We start from the raw sequence: 15,875 nt of genomic DNA, 5'->3' as shown, positions 1-15,875 counted from the left end.
ACTGTAAAAGTATCTTTACTCCAAGTTTGTGGAGGATCTTGCAATGGCCGTGTTATATTAAGAATATTTACTTAGTATTCTCATATCATGTTTTGATATTTAGTTGAAGTAGTCGACTCATTTGTGCTATGTGTGTGTTTTTTTTACCAGACAATACCCCTTAACTTTGAACACAAAAAAATAATTCTGGTCTTTCCTATTTGTATCTAAAAGGCACTGCTTTAAATGTTCAGTGGATTTACACCGACAGTAAAAGAGAGGCACTTACGTTAAAAATGAATGAACTGTCACGTTAGCTTAACATTCTTAAACCGTCTTAATCCCGATGAAGAGACTGAGTGGACAATTTTAGCTGATCAGTCAGATGAGGGGCCTACTTTAGGGTACAGAACAGAGGATTGGGGCTCCATTTCTTTGGACTTACCTCTTGGTTTGACTCTGATTTTAAAGCAGCTAATACTGATTCTCTTTCTGACATCTGTAAATTGTAAGTCTGATATATATACACTGTTATTATATTATTATTAAGAAGTCACGGTACTTGTCACAGACAGGTAATTGAATAATTTAAACATGTCTGCTATGTCTTGTCCTACGTGTTCCTTCAGCACCTTTCCATTGTATTTGCGTGTGTCTGAACATCTCCTGACCAGCATTCCCCCTCTCAACCGCAGTCTCATTAATAAGCCTTCTTCCCAGACTCTGTCTTTATATTCGAGGCGCCTTTCTCGCCTCCTGTCCTGTTTTGTACTTTGTGTTTTTGAAGCCAACTCTCTCCGCGTGTGCCTTTGCTCTTCCTTGAGCGTCTCACTCGCACTTCATCTTTTGTTGCGCCGCCAAAGCCAAACTGACCAATCAGATTGCTCTGTGGGACTAGACACCTTAGACCTTAGTGTTTCTATTGTATATTAGATAGATAGAAATAGAGAGAGAGATGGAAATCAAAGGCAATATGCACAGATCTTTTACAGAAGCTCAAGAAATATAGAAATATTATAACAAACTACAGCATGAACACCCCACAAACATACACAAGCATTAAAAAAAATGAAGAAGACGTCTGACTCAGCCATTGATACACAAGTAGTCCCTGTGAGGCACTATAAAGGTATTTTGCTATAGATACGAAGGTTTCCCAGTAGCTTTTCTTGACGCACTTCTTCTGAATAATGCATTGATGATAATAGTAATTATACAATGTTCACATTTTTATGATTAATGTCAATCACTGTTTAACGTTTATTCTATTTTTACTTTCTCATATGCAAAGTATAGGGAATGTATTGTAATCATCCAAAGATTCGATGTCAAGGTTTTGATGAATCTCGACGGTTTAGACCACCCTGACTTTCTCGTATACGAAATATAGGGAGAGTATTGGAATCCTCCAAAAATTCCATTTTGAGATTTTGATGAATCTTGATGTTTTAGACCTCCCTGTGTCCGAAAAATGCCATTTTTGGAATTATGTCTGTGTGTGTGTGTGTGTAAACACGATAACTTGAGAACACTTTACCAAATTTTGCATATAAGTATGAGATACAAAACGTAGATTTCTATCAACTTTTGGGCTATTTCCGCTAACCGGAAATGGTACTTTACCTTTTATTCATGCAGCTGCAGAGTTCGTTTTATTCAACTTTACTTTTATAATAATTATTCAATATATTATTAATTTGATTTGTTGTTGAAGGTTCTTTAATGTAAATAATATAAAAATATAAGCCTCAAATATTTCTCCCCATATCTGAGTATACAAGAAAGTCTAGGGAGACCACTCCTGATTTTTGAACCTTCACAAAGCTGTCGTACATCTTTCACCTTCTGGACATGGTTCTCTACCCTTGTACAGGTCATCCAAGGCAGGGAGTAAAAACACGAGTGACTCAGCCCGCTAAGCCAAAGGGTGCGTTTACAGCTACATTACCGTAGCCCGAGGAAGTGACAGCTGCTGTTCTTCATTGCAGGATGGTGACCTCACTACACCATTCAGTCTGACAGGTTTATTCACTGACTCTGTTAGACTCCTTACTTAAATTAAATTGAGCGCTCCCACTGAAGGACTCTGTTCAGCTCTCTGAGCCATGTTGGCTTATATGGCACTGTCACCATTCAGTCTTCGACAGAAATCAAACTCATATCATAGACGGATCGAGAGAACAAACAAGCAAACTTTTTTTTATCCCAAGAAATTATTCTTACTTATGAAAAATCACAGCAGCTTCTTCAATCAAGAACGTCATTTATGTGAAAGGTGTTGTTACATTAAAAATTTCCTGGGTGACACATGCATTCATCTACATGTTTGCTTATGTAGAAAATGCGCATTTAACTTTTCAGAGTGTTCATTTGTCTGTGCCTTGTTTTTTATGTTTGTATGTATTTATAATGATATGTGTGTGTGGATGTACCATTTTTATATATGCATGCAACACACACTGACATACACACATAATATATTGTATGTATTTATAACATATTTACCTAGGTGTGTAGGTATATATATATATTTATAACATATTTATTTATACACTTTGAGTACTGAGAAAAGCGCTATATAAATGTAATGAATTATTATGTATTGTACACGTGTGTATACACCATTAATGTATATATGTATATACATACATACACACCCTTATAATGTATTTGTAATGTGTTTATCTATAGATGTATGTGTTTGTATGCACCCTTTATGTATACGTGTGTATATATATTCATACACAGCCATACGCGCACACACCCTCACACACACAAATAATGTTATTTAAAACATATTTACCTATACATGTATGTGTGCCTATGTGCTACTTATGTATATTCATAAACACACACACACACTTATAATGTATTTATAAAGTATTTCTCTAACACGTATGTGTGCGTATGCACGGTTTATGCATATTTGTATATGTATATATATTCATGTACCCACACACACACACAATTATAATGTATTTATAATGTATTTCTCTATACATGTATAGGTGCGTATGTGCCACTTATGTATATTCATAAACACACATGCATACAAACACACACACACACACACTTATAATGTATTTATAACGTACTTCTCTAACACATGTGTGCGTATGCACAGTTTATGCATATTTGTATATATATGTATATTCATGCACACACACACAATTTTAATGTATGTATAACATATTTCTCTATACATGTATGTGTGCGTATGTGCCACTTATGTATATTCATAAACACGCACACACACTTATAATGTATTTATAACGTACTTCTCTAACACATATGTGTGCGTATGCACAGTTTATGCATATTTGTATATGTGTGTATATTCATGTACACACACGCACACTTATAATGTATTTATCTCGTATTTCTCTATACATGTATGTGTGTCTATGTGCCACTTATGTATATTCATAAACACACACTTATAATGTATTTATAACATATTTCTCTGTACATGTATGTGTGCGTATGTGCCACTTATGTATATTCATAAACACACACACACTTATAATGTATTTATAATGTACTTCTCTAACACGTATGTGTGCATATGCACGGTTTAATCATATTTGTATATGTGTGTATATTCATGTACACACACACACACTTATAATGTATTTCTCTATACATGTATGTGTGTCTATGTGCCACTTATCTATATTCATAAACACACACACACATTTATAATGTATTTATAACATATTTCTTTATACATGTATGTGTGAGTATGTGCCACTTATGTATATTCATAAACACACACACACACACTTACAACATATTTATAATGTACTTCTCTAACACGTATGTGTGCGTATGCACGGTTTATGCATATTTGTATATGTGTGTATATTCATGTACACACACACACACTTATAATGTATTTATAACGTATTTCTCTATACATGTATGTGTGTCTATGTGCCACTTATGTATATTCATAAACACACATGCATACAAACACACGCACACACACTTATAATGTATTTCTAACATATTTCTCTATACATGTATGTGTGCGTATGTGCCACTTATCTATATTCATAAACACACACACAAATTTATAATGTATTTCTCTATACATGTATGCGTGCGTATGCATGATTTATGTGTATTTGCATATTTGTTTATGTACACAGACACACACACATAATGTTTTTCTACCTACGGTATAAATGTATTTTTAATATGAAGTATTAGAAAGATGTTTCTTTTACAAAAAAGCTTTATATAAAAGGAGGCTTGTAGGTTCTGAGCAACATTTCTGTGACGCTCCAGCTTTCCATTTCACTTAGAAGTCACTACAAGATAAAGCAGGATGGAAATGATGAGTCCTGTGCAGGCTTTGTATAGACAGTGCAAGTCTCGAGGTTTACACAAATGCTAATATACTTTTACTTACATTCCTCAATTTTGAAAGCGGAAGGTACAGCACTCTATAAAAAAAAAAATAACCCCATTGCTTGAAATGGCACCCGTTAAACGAGCTGAGGTCATCCTTGCCCATGACGTTTCCACTGCTCTTTTCTGTTGTAAATGTAATTTCTCTTCAAAAGGCCTCTCTAATTCTCCAAACGCTCACGCAGTGATAATAGGCGTCCATAACAGACATCCTGCCATACTCTCAGTTTGCTATTTTGTCTTCTTTTTTGTTACTCAGTGAGCCTTTTTTTAATTTTTGGTTTTAATCACTAACCCGGTGTGTTTTTGTCACTTTTCAGCCCTGTCCCTCGACTATGGAAACAGAGGCTGCTGATGGCTACCTGACTAGTAAGTTATGATCTGTTTTCTTATTCGTGCTTTTGCTGCTTGCTTGTAAAACTGGTGTTAAAGTTGGAAGTCATGTCCGAGGTCCGGGGATGTGACCTCCATGTCTCCTTTCTCTTCAGATAAAAGTGAGATTTGATAGGAAGCCCTTTTCTTATTATAAATGGAAATTTATTTTAACAGAATCACATCCTACCACCCGTACTACACCCATGTTTGCCATCTTTGATTATACTCTTTGTGCTGCACTGATAAATTTATAATGTGTGCTGTTTAGAGAAGAATTTTATTTCTTTTAATGCAGACATGACTCTATGAGCACCCCAGAAATGTGCAACCCCAATTCCAGAAAAAGTTGTGACAGTATGGAAAATGCTAATTTAATGAGAAGACTGTATGGAAAATGGTATTTCATGTTTTGCCTAATCAACTGAATTATTTTTTGAAGATTGTAAAAGAAGAGAATTGACACAAAAACAAAGTTTGGGTAAAGCAAAACAATGAGATTTGACTTTTTGCAAAGACACTCAGAAGCAGACGTGAGTCCAACAGCCAACTGAAAGGAAATGGCTGAGCTTCTGGTTAAATGGATTCCAAGCAGTAAGTGGAGGTCCAGATGGGCGGGCAACAGAAGTGAGCTCCTTGGTGGAATGGCCATCAATCTCCCACTCTGCAGACAGAGGAAGAGAGAAGGCATTACAACACGGCGCCAACCCCTGGCGGGTATTTACCTTCAGCTGAGCCCTTAAGATGTCTGCCAGGCTCACATGTGTAACATGATATATGATTATTCTGAAATTGGTGCCTGCACATTCCAAGAAAGTGGGCACAGGTGTAGTTTAGCACTAATAACAGTGGGACAAAATGAAATAACATCCATCCATCCATTATCCAACCCGCTATATCCTAACACAGGGGTCTGCTGGAGCCAATCCCAGCCAATACAGGGCGAAAGGCAAGAACAAATCCCGGGCAGGGTGCCAGCCCATGCCATGCACACACCCACACACTAGGGACAATTTAGGATCGCCAAAGCACCGAACCTGCATGTCTTTGTCCTGTGGGAGGAAACCCATGGAGACATGGGGAGGACGTGCAAACTCCACGCAGGGAGGACCTGGGAAGCGAACCTCAGGTCTCCTAACTGCGAGGCAGCAGCGCTACCACTGCGCCACCGTGCCCCCCTGAAATAACAAGATGTGATGTAAAACGGAGGAGAAAATTGCATTGTGATATAAAAGGGGCCTCCAAAAAAAAAAAGGCAAGGAAGGGCCAAGGATCACCAGTTTGCCAACAGATACGCCAATGAACAATCCAGCATGTGGAGAACAATGTTCCTCAAAGACAAATCATTAGGGTTTTTGGCCATTTCACCCTCTACAGTGCACAATATAATGAAAAGATTCAAGGAGTCTCTGCGTAAAGAGCAAAAACCACTTCAGAATGTGCGTAATCTCCAATTAAATTCCCAATGTTGAACATCAGATACTGGGTTGCTGTAGGGTTTTCAATGAAGTACAGGCTGACTAGAATTTACAAATCACTCCTTTTTTATTTTTATTAGCACTAGGGAGCTTCGCCCCCTGCTCACTTCGTCCACCAACCCCCATGCCGGTGCTATGCGCTAGCTTTTTTGCGCTTCTGCCGTTCGCGTATGGGACTGCGGATGATAGATTTTTATTTTCATGGGAATTGTTACATATGCATAATAAGAACTATTTTACATTACACCGAGTAATTAACCATATTAAAAAAGAGTAAAATGTAATAATTTGAAAGGAAATTATGTTTCATGCTGTGTTATTCATTGATAATACGATTTCGTTCTGTTTGGCTTTGAAATTAACACGCAAATACTTTTTAAACTTACACTTTTACTGTAAAACTCAGTAAAAACAATTTTTTGAATAAAATTTTTGTCAATATCGCATTGAATTTTAATTCTGTGTTTGGACTTTCATCGTGAAAACGCAGCGTATAACTGCCCGTGAGTGAATTTCGCTCTAGATAGATAGATAGATAGATAGATAGATAGATAGATAGATAGATAGATAGATAGATAGATAGATAGATAGATAGATACTTTATTAATCCCAAGGGGAAATTCACCTACTCCAGCAGCAGCATACTGATACAAAAAAATATATTAAATTAAAGAGTAATAAAAATGTAGGTAAAAACAGACAATAACTTTGAATAATGTTAACGTTTACCCCCCCGGGTAGAATTGAAGAGTGTCATAGTTTGAGGGATAAATTAAATTAAACGACTTTTTCGAGTGTTTGTCCCTGTGATTTGTTAATTGTCTTTGCAAAAGCTATTCTAATGGGAAACTGTAAACGTTTTAATACGAATGGCATATCAAGATCTCCTTTGGTGTCTAATGTTATCTGCGAAAGATGTACTACATTACCTTTCTTGGATTCATCCTTCTTTCTACAGTAAGACAGTGTTAACTGTTGTAGATATTCTTTGTGGTATTGTAAGTTGATGTTTTCATCTTCCACACTATCACCACCAACTGTTTCAGCGTAGTCTATTGCAGCGGTTCTCAAACTGTGGGGCGCACCCCATATGCGGTGCAATTTCGCTATTCGTAGGGAAATTTTAAACTTGTAGCGGTGTATCGGCAGCAAAAAATATAGGAATACATTTTATTAGGGTTTCAAAAAAACATTAGGGGGGCGCAATTAAAACTGTTATGAAAACTCAGGTCGCAAATACTTAAAGGTTGAGAAACGCTGAACTATTGATACACATTTGACCAATTTGCCATGTAACCGATCAATGATTTTCACATTAATTCATTAGCCCGTGTACTCATTTCTTCTGTTGATAACCCGTCATGATGAAATTCTTCAATAGGATTGGGACAGAATACTTCTTCTTTAATTGGGAACTTAAAGTGAGGAAAACATAAAAAATTTTAAGAGCTAAGAGAGCAGGAACTGAGTCTGACAAAAGCATTCACACGAAAGAGAGGTGAGAGGACCATGTGCCTGGTTGAAAATGGTTGAGAGGAGGGCAGGACTTGAAAAAAATCTAATGGCCAAAGTCTCATCTCGCGGAACTTGAAAAAATCTTCCAAAAAGTCTCGTCTCGTCACAGGATTATTTTTTTATTATAATAGAGATATTTTAAATAGGTGGCACACAGTGCAGGATTTACGTATAAGCTACACAAGCTATAGCTTAGGGCCCCCGCCTTCTTGGGGGCCCCCAAAACAAATTGTCCGAGTGAGCAATTGTCATATATACTTAAATATACTACAACATTATTTGTCCCAATCAGGCCCGGCCTTAGGCATAGGCGAAGTAGGCGACCACCTAGGGCCCCGGATCGACTCCTTGGTCTAATTTTCACTCATTTCACAGAGCTTCCAGGGGGGCTCCACCCCCCCCTTTCGCCTAGGGCCCCATAATACCTAAGACCGGGCTTGGTGGCACAGTGGTAGCACTGCTGCCTCGCAGTAAGGAAGCCAGGATTCACTTCCGAGGTCCACCCCACGTGGAGTTTGCATGTTCTCCCCTTGTCTGCGTGGGTTTCCACAGGGTTGCCCCGGTTTACTCCCACCGTCCAAATAGGCCCCTGCTAAATTGGCCGTGATTTGTGGGTATGCGCAGAAAACGCTTTGGCAGTGCGCATGGTGCTCATTGGAATAGTCCCTCACAGTGACCCTGCTCTGAATTAGTGGGTCGAGAAAAATATCATCGATGGATGGATGAGTGTGTTCAATTCTGGCATTGCGTCACAATGTCTGGCTTTACCGGTTTTCGAAAATGACATGAAATTTTCCATACTGTCCTCACTTTTCTGGAATTGGGCTTGTAAAAGGGAATGACTCTCTGTAAGAAAGGCACTATATAAAATGCTGATCTCTACCCTGATATAGTCGTTTAGCTTTGTTACACTGTTAATTACAAAGGTGGCCTGAAATGAGTTGGCTGTCGCCGTATTTAAGAAGTCATTCAGGTGTGTAACATCTTTAACGGTGCTACTGTACTCCTCATGGAAACGTATTCTTTTAAGCTGATTGTTAAAGGTAGTTAGCTGTTCATTTTCATTTAGTTTTCAACTAATGAGTATCTATAAGAAAGATGTAAAAATGTGTGAACTCTCCATAACTAAAGACGCAGTGTTAACTGTAACCAGCTTGGTTGTTTGTAACTTGTCATAGAAAATCAATTCATCTTTTGAGCAGGAAGCAGGAATTGTGAAAGCTCTTTAAAATGTGGGCTTCTCTCCAACAAATGTTTCGGAGCCTGGACTTTATTACTCATCTTAGTAGTAGTTGATGTTACTGTAATATCAGATATACAGAGTCCAGCGACACATTTACTTGCACAGACAGATGGACAGACAGTACTCAAGAAGGAAATTTTACTGAGCGTCTCTGCCACTCAGATATGTGGATTTCACTTTCACCATCCATCCATCCATCCATTTTCCAACCCGCTGAATCCAAACACAGGGTCACGGGGGTCTGCTGGAGCCAATCCCAGCCAACACAGGGCGCAAGGCAGGGAACCAACCCACCGCAGGACACACACACACCCACACACCAAGCACACACTAGGGCCAAATTAGAATCGCCAATCGACCTAATCTGCATGTCTCTGGACTGTGGGAGGAAACCACATTAAGAACAACAGAACAATAAAAAAGACCAGCTAATTAAATGAGATCAGTTGTTATCGACTACTATCGCCGATTGTGAATCTGGTTGGAACAAAAACCTGCAGCCACAGGGGGTCCCAAGGATTGAGTTTAAGAACCACTGCCTTAGGACAGTTTACTCAACAGCAAGAGCCGCCCACCATCCACCTCACTTGATCACCGCTGAGACTGTTGCCACTATGACCCAGCTTCGGATAAGCGGTGGAAAATGCATGAATGAATTAATTAATTGGCTACAGATTTCTGTGGAGCTTGTGTCGCCCTCTGTGGAGACCCCACGAGCCCTGCTCCTGTCTCCTGCCGCCATACCTCAGCGTCTGTGGAAGCCCACTTGGAGTGCCTCAGCAGGAGTGACCCTGCCCTGTCCCCCTCCACCTGGGGACCACTCTGCTGCTCCAGCTCATTTGTGATTCCTTTTCCTCTTAACCTCCATACTCTTTCAATTTCTTGTTCTTGTTATTCCCTCCATCATACTTAGGCTTTTTTAAATTTTAAATTTTTTTTATTACTCTTATAGGGGCAGGTGCCTCCTGATTGCCACGTTGATGTTAAATGGCAGTCATTAATTAATGCCTGGACGTGTGCACCGCTCACTCACCCCCTTAGCCCGAGCATTAAAACCCCAGACCTTAACATGCTTCGCCATGCCATGATTGAAAGGGCCTTTGAGGCCTTCAGAAGTAGGGTTCTTGATGCCTGTGAGTCTTGAAAAGGACTTAGACAGGTTTGCAAATCAGCCTTTCCACTGTCCATGAGGTCCTTTATAAGTGGAGAAGATTTCAAACAACTGCCAACATGTCCAGGTCAGGCCACCTTCGCAAGTTTCGGCCTGAGAGCAGAACACTGCTGATAAAAAGGCTCTAAGAAGCCCAGAATTTCATCACAGGACCTCCAGGTTGCTCTCCTGACTGTTGATGTCAAACTACAGGGTGACCCATATCTCTATATATTATGAATAAAAATCTTGCAACAAGACTTTTTACTTGACGACGAGACGTGATCTTTGGAAGAGAGATTGTTTGAAGAGAGACACTTTCACGTCCCGCGAGACGGACAAGTCACGTCATACTTAAAACCTTTGGAAGCAAGTCCCGTGATACACATGCAGAGCAGGTTAGACATAATGGAAGTAGAAAAGTCTCGACAAAATGAGAGTAAAGATCGCATTCACACAAAAAAAACGGAAAATATTACTCGGTGAAATAATGGAACAGCGAAAAGAGTAACATAAGAAAATATGTTCCAAATGGTTTGATCTGATTCAGTGTCACACGAGGTGTGGGAGCCTGTTCATGCAGCACTACATATAAGGCAGGTGCAAACTCCCTGGAATAGGCCACAGTCCGTTGTAGTTGGGCCCACTCCTGCACACCGGCACACAGGGCTAAGCATTAAAAGGTGAATGAGATCCAGCCTGCTGGCTTCATGGAGTCTTCCCGTATCTTGTTTTTGCTTCAGGGAGATTAACAATCCAGGACAGTGCCAGGTGTAGTCCAGTACCTCTTTAAACACCCATCCTCAAAATTCCTCCAGGTGCATAGCTTCAAACATTTTTGGAATGCTTAAGTGTTTTTTTTGGGAGTCTCAGGAGAAGTTAAGATGGAAAAAAAAAACGAGAAAAAGTATTCTGAATTCTTTTGTAATGTTTGCACTCCCAAGTAAATTGGAAATGAATCATTGCATATGGCAAGAAGAAAAGAAAATTATGGAGGCTTGAAAATCGATCAGTGAAAGAAAGGCACTTAGAGAAAAGAGTTAAAGTGGGGATAGTTTTGTTGTTAGCGTTGCACGATTATAAAGTCATTTGTGTAATTGCTTTATATAGTTCGGTCCTTAGTAATTTTTCTTTTTATTATTATGTGGAATTCAGAGTGCGCCTTCAAGTTTTCTTCAACCTACAATAGGGCCAAGATGGAAAGCAATACAACAAACGACTCTCTGGATTTGCCTAAATCACCTTTCAAACTCCTATCAACCTGGCAGAGAAGCTGCCCATTTCTGCCACTTAGTATCACAGCACCCACTCCCAATATGGCCTCCCGTCTTTTTCTGTCCGGCTCAGGCTTCTCAGCCTCCAATCATTCATCCCACCTCCAAGCTCAGTATTCCTCTGAAAATGAGGTGACTTTATACCGTAGCTCTGGAGCCACTTATGGATCAACCTTGGAACTTCTTCCTGTTGTGAACTGGAGAGTTCTTGAGCAGAAAGAGTCCCAAAAATGCCCACTAGTAGGGGAATACCATCAAACCCTGGCTGTTAAGATTAGATTAAAGAGAATATAAATATGTGGCTAAAACAAATCTCAAGTCAGCATCACTGAAGTCCCCAATGAAGGTTTCTAGTATTTTGTTGAATCCGTGCTTTGAAGAATCCAAGCTATTGTTGGTGCAGAGCTGGGCCCTAGATAAGCGGATACTAGATAGATGTACCAATTAAATGGCTGCTAAGTGTAAAATAAACTTTGTGTGCACAAAAATAATTTCAAGGGGTTACAAAAAACCCATAAATGACCCTTCTGCTTATCATATGTGTTGTCTGAACTTCAATTAAGTAGGTTAGAAAATGCCATGTTTTGTGCTTTATTACCAGCTAATCACGGCACCAAAGGCGAAGACGGGTTATAGAATCGTTAAAAAATATTTGCCATCTGTCGCCCCTGTGATGGAAACCAGGTTGTCCGCTAACCCCAAACCCCAACACGAAACACACTAAGAGTCCCGGGTTCAAATAATGGATGGTTTCCATTACAAATACCTCCAAACGTTAACAAAAAGCACAGGTTATCTCTCTCCCTCTCTACAATCCAATTCTTCTCTCCACAATACTCTTACCACCGCACTGCCCTCCTCCAGTTGAGTGTTGCCCTACGTCCTCCCAGCTCGGACCCGCCTGGGTAAGGGAGTGCGGTTCCTTTTATTAAGAACTCCAGTGCCAGGGCCACTGCCCGATGGAAGCACTTCTGGGTCATGTGAAAGTCCACTATAGCAGGATAGCTTGTCTTCCTGCAGCGCCCTCTTGCGGTACCCAGTGACCCCTGCCGGACTACATCTCCCAGCATGCCCTGCTGGCTTCCTACTGAGCACTGATATCCGGGACTGGGAATAAAAAGCCCCCAGTGACAGCTTCCCTTTTCAGTGGGCTGTCCGCCCATCCCTTCTGGTCTTTCCTTCCTGGTCTGATCCCCTTCTCCTCCCCGGCTAGGATGCCTATCTACCGGTTAGGAGCCTCCCGTCCGGGTAAAGAACCATCCCCTCTTCTGGCCGGGATGCCCATCCAGCCCCTTTCCTCAGTATCCGCCTGTGTCTGAAACTCTCTGTACCTCCACTCCTATCGAACTTGTTCCCATAAAGCCTGCTTCTCGGACTCCGTCGTCATTTTTGAGGCGTTTTTCTCACATCCTGTCCAGTGTTTTTGAACGAGACTCTCTCAGTGTCTTCTCTTCATGCGTCTCACACTCGCACTTCCTGTTTCATCACGCAAAGCCAAACGGACCAATCAGCTTGCTCTGAGGGCCTTAGTGTTGTATTATATAGTAGATGTTGGCGTTCAGCCTCGGTTAAAAAAGGCAATAATCTGTGGAAGAGATTTCTAAATCACTCATAATATTACATGGAATGGAACAATGCATACCGGTGTATACATTTGATTACTTTATTTTTTTCATGGAATATGCTTGTAGTCATTGTTATCCACTCCCCATGAATGCTGTTCAGAAGTTCTTTAGAAATAATGTGTGTGTAGTCTGGAAATAATTGTATTCCTCCTTTGACGCTGCCTTCCTTTCACATTACTCTGGGCTTTTAGTTGGGCTGATTTGGAGGATTTACTTGCACATTCAGTTCCTGTAAGCCACATTCTCCAAATGGATAGATGTCACCATTTCTCTTTTTGCCAGAGGACAAATCCATTAAAAATGCTTCCTTTATTTTATGACTAGTCCACACAGGCTGTGCTATGTAATCAGTAAAAACCACACAATGGCTGCTTTACCTGCCGCTCACTTGGAAGATAAGTGGTCTTCATCTGCTGATCATATAATGCGATCAGCTTATTCAGTCTTTCAATTGATTGATCCTGGGCCTTTGGGTTTGTGCTAGCTGGTAGGGCCCAAGCGACTGCTGGCAGCCTTTTAGTGGAGCATTCTTCTTCTTCTTCTTCTTCTTCTTCTTCTTCTTCTTCTTCTTCTTCTTCTTCTTCTTCTTCTTCTTCTTCTTCTTCTTCTTCTTCTTCTTCTTCTTCTTCTTCTTCTTCTTCTTCTCTCGGCTACTCCTGTTAGGGGTTGGATTATCTTGTTCCATATATCTTCCTGTCCTCGTCATCTTGTTCTGTTACCCCCATCACCTTCATGTCTTCTCTCACCACATCCATAACCCTCCTCTTAGGCCTTCCTCTGTTCCTGTTTCCTGGCAGCTCTATCCATAGCATCCAATATACCCAGCATCTCTCCTCTGCACACGTCCAAACCAACACAATCTCGCCTCTCTGACCAACTTGAGCTGACCGTCTAATGTCCTCATTTCTAATCCTGTCCATCCTCGTCGCACCCAATGCAAATTGTAGCAACTTTAACTCTGCCATCTCCAGCTCTGTCTCCTGTGCCACCGTCTCCAGCCCATATAACATAGCTGGTCTCACTACCGTCCTGTAGACCTTCACTGTCACTCTTGCTGATACCCGTCTGTCACAAATCACTCCTGACACTCTTCTCCACCCACTCCACCCTGCCTGCACTCTCTTCTTCACTTATTTTCCACAATCCCCATTACTCTGTACTGTTGATCCCAAGTGTTTAAACCCCTCCACCTTCACCAACTCTACTCCCTGCATCCTCACCATTCCACTAACCTCCCTCTCATTCACACACATGTATTCTGTCTTGGTGGTCCTACTGACCTTTATTCCTCACGTTAAAGGCTAATAAAATATGTTACTCTTGGGCTTACCTGGGCCGACAGGAAGCGGTGGAGATGCTTATTTATCCATCCATCCATCCATTATCCAACCCGCTATATCCTAACTACAGGGTCACGGGGGTCTGCTGGAGCCAATCCCAGCCAACACAGGACGCAAGGCAGGAAACAAACCGCAGGCAGGGCGCCAGCCCACCGCAGGGCACACACACACTCACACACACTAGGGACAATTTAGAATCGCTAACCTGCATGTCTTTGGACTATGGGAGGAAATCGGAGCAACTTTCACCAAACAACAAATATTTTAAGTGTCACGAGGGTCTGCTGGAGCCAAACCCAGCCAACACAGGGCGCAAGGACACAAACCCCGGGCAGAGCACCAGCCCACAACAGGGTACACACACATCAAGCACAGACTAGGGACAATTTTGAATCGCCAATGCACCTAACCTGCTTGACTTTGGACTGTGGCAGGAAACCCACGCAGACACGGGGAGAACATGCAAACTCCACGCAGGGAGAACCCGGGAAGCGAACCCAGGTCTCCTAACTGCGAGGCAGCAGCACTACCCACTGTGCCATCGTGCTGCCAATTAACAGCAGAAGCTGGTTACTGATTGAGAAAGTGCAGCCCTCCAGGATTGGAGACGGACGCCCCTGATTTAGAAGTTTTCTGAGTTAAAATCTCTGCCACAAGAAAAAAAAGGAAAATCCGTCCATCTTCCAGACCCACTTTATCCTGAGTAGGGTGACGGGGAAGACGGAGGCGTACGCTGCAAACATATGGCACAAGGCAGGACCAAACACACACACACACACACTCGCCAACTCACCTATCCTGCGTATCTTTGGACTGTGGGAGGGAAGCCACAGCACCCATGGAGAACATGCCAACACCATGCAACAAATCCCAAGGGACGTACCCCAGCCCCCTTGTGCCACACAAAACAAAAAAAAGAAAGATGTACTTTTCATCCATTCATCCATCCATTTTCCAACCCGCTATATCCTAACTACAGGGTCACGGGGGTCTGCTGGAGCCAAACCCAGCCAACACAGGGCGCAAGGAAATAAACCCCGGGCAGAGCGCCAGCCCACTGCAGAGTACACACACACACACACACACACACACACACACACACACTAGGGACAATTTAGGATCACCAATGCACCTAACCTGCATGTCTTTGGACTGTGGGAGAAAACCCACGCAGACACGGGGAGAACATGCAAACTCCACGCAGGGAGGACCCGGGAAGCGAACCCCAGGTCTCCTAACTGCGAGGCAGCAGCACTATCCACTGCGCCACCGTGCTGCCCATGCTTATTTATCCCTTCATTTTTGTGCTGCTGCTTATTCTGTGATATCCAGGGACAGGGACGTGAGTTGGAACACTGAGCGCAAGGCCGGACCACACCGATGGGGGTCCCTGGTCTTTCATAAGAACAGGCCCTCTCTCATATGAGTTATAACAACAACAACAACATTTATTTCTAAAGCACGTTTTCATACAAATGATGTAGCT

General features: G+C 41.5%; 1 protein-coding gene across 4 annotated transcripts in view; it reads left to right on the top strand.

The window, feature by feature from the left end:
• ikzf2 (IKAROS family zinc finger 2) overlaps nucleotides 1–15,875 on the top strand; it is a 160,638-nt gene that overhangs the window by 10,572 nt on the left and 134,191 nt on the right. For all 4 annotated transcript variants that reach the window (XM_028808004.2, XM_028808003.2, XM_051930318.1 and 1 more), the window contains exon 2: nucleotides 4,713–4,761. In XM_028808004.2, the coding sequence (XP_028663837.1) occupies nucleotides 4,728–4,761 (34 nt within the window). In that variant the 5' untranslated portion in view covers nucleotides 4,713–4,727. The remainder of the gene's footprint in view (nucleotides 1–4,712; nucleotides 4,762–15,875) is intronic.

This window comes from Erpetoichthys calabaricus, chromosome 8, assembly GCF_900747795.2.
Source record: "Erpetoichthys calabaricus chromosome 8, fErpCal1.3, whole genome shotgun sequence".
Lineage (NCBI taxonomy): Eukaryota > Metazoa > Chordata > Cladistia > Polypteriformes > Polypteridae > Erpetoichthys > Erpetoichthys calabaricus.
Note: the sequence above shows the minus strand (reverse complement) of the source record. Positions and strands in the feature narration are given on the sequence as shown.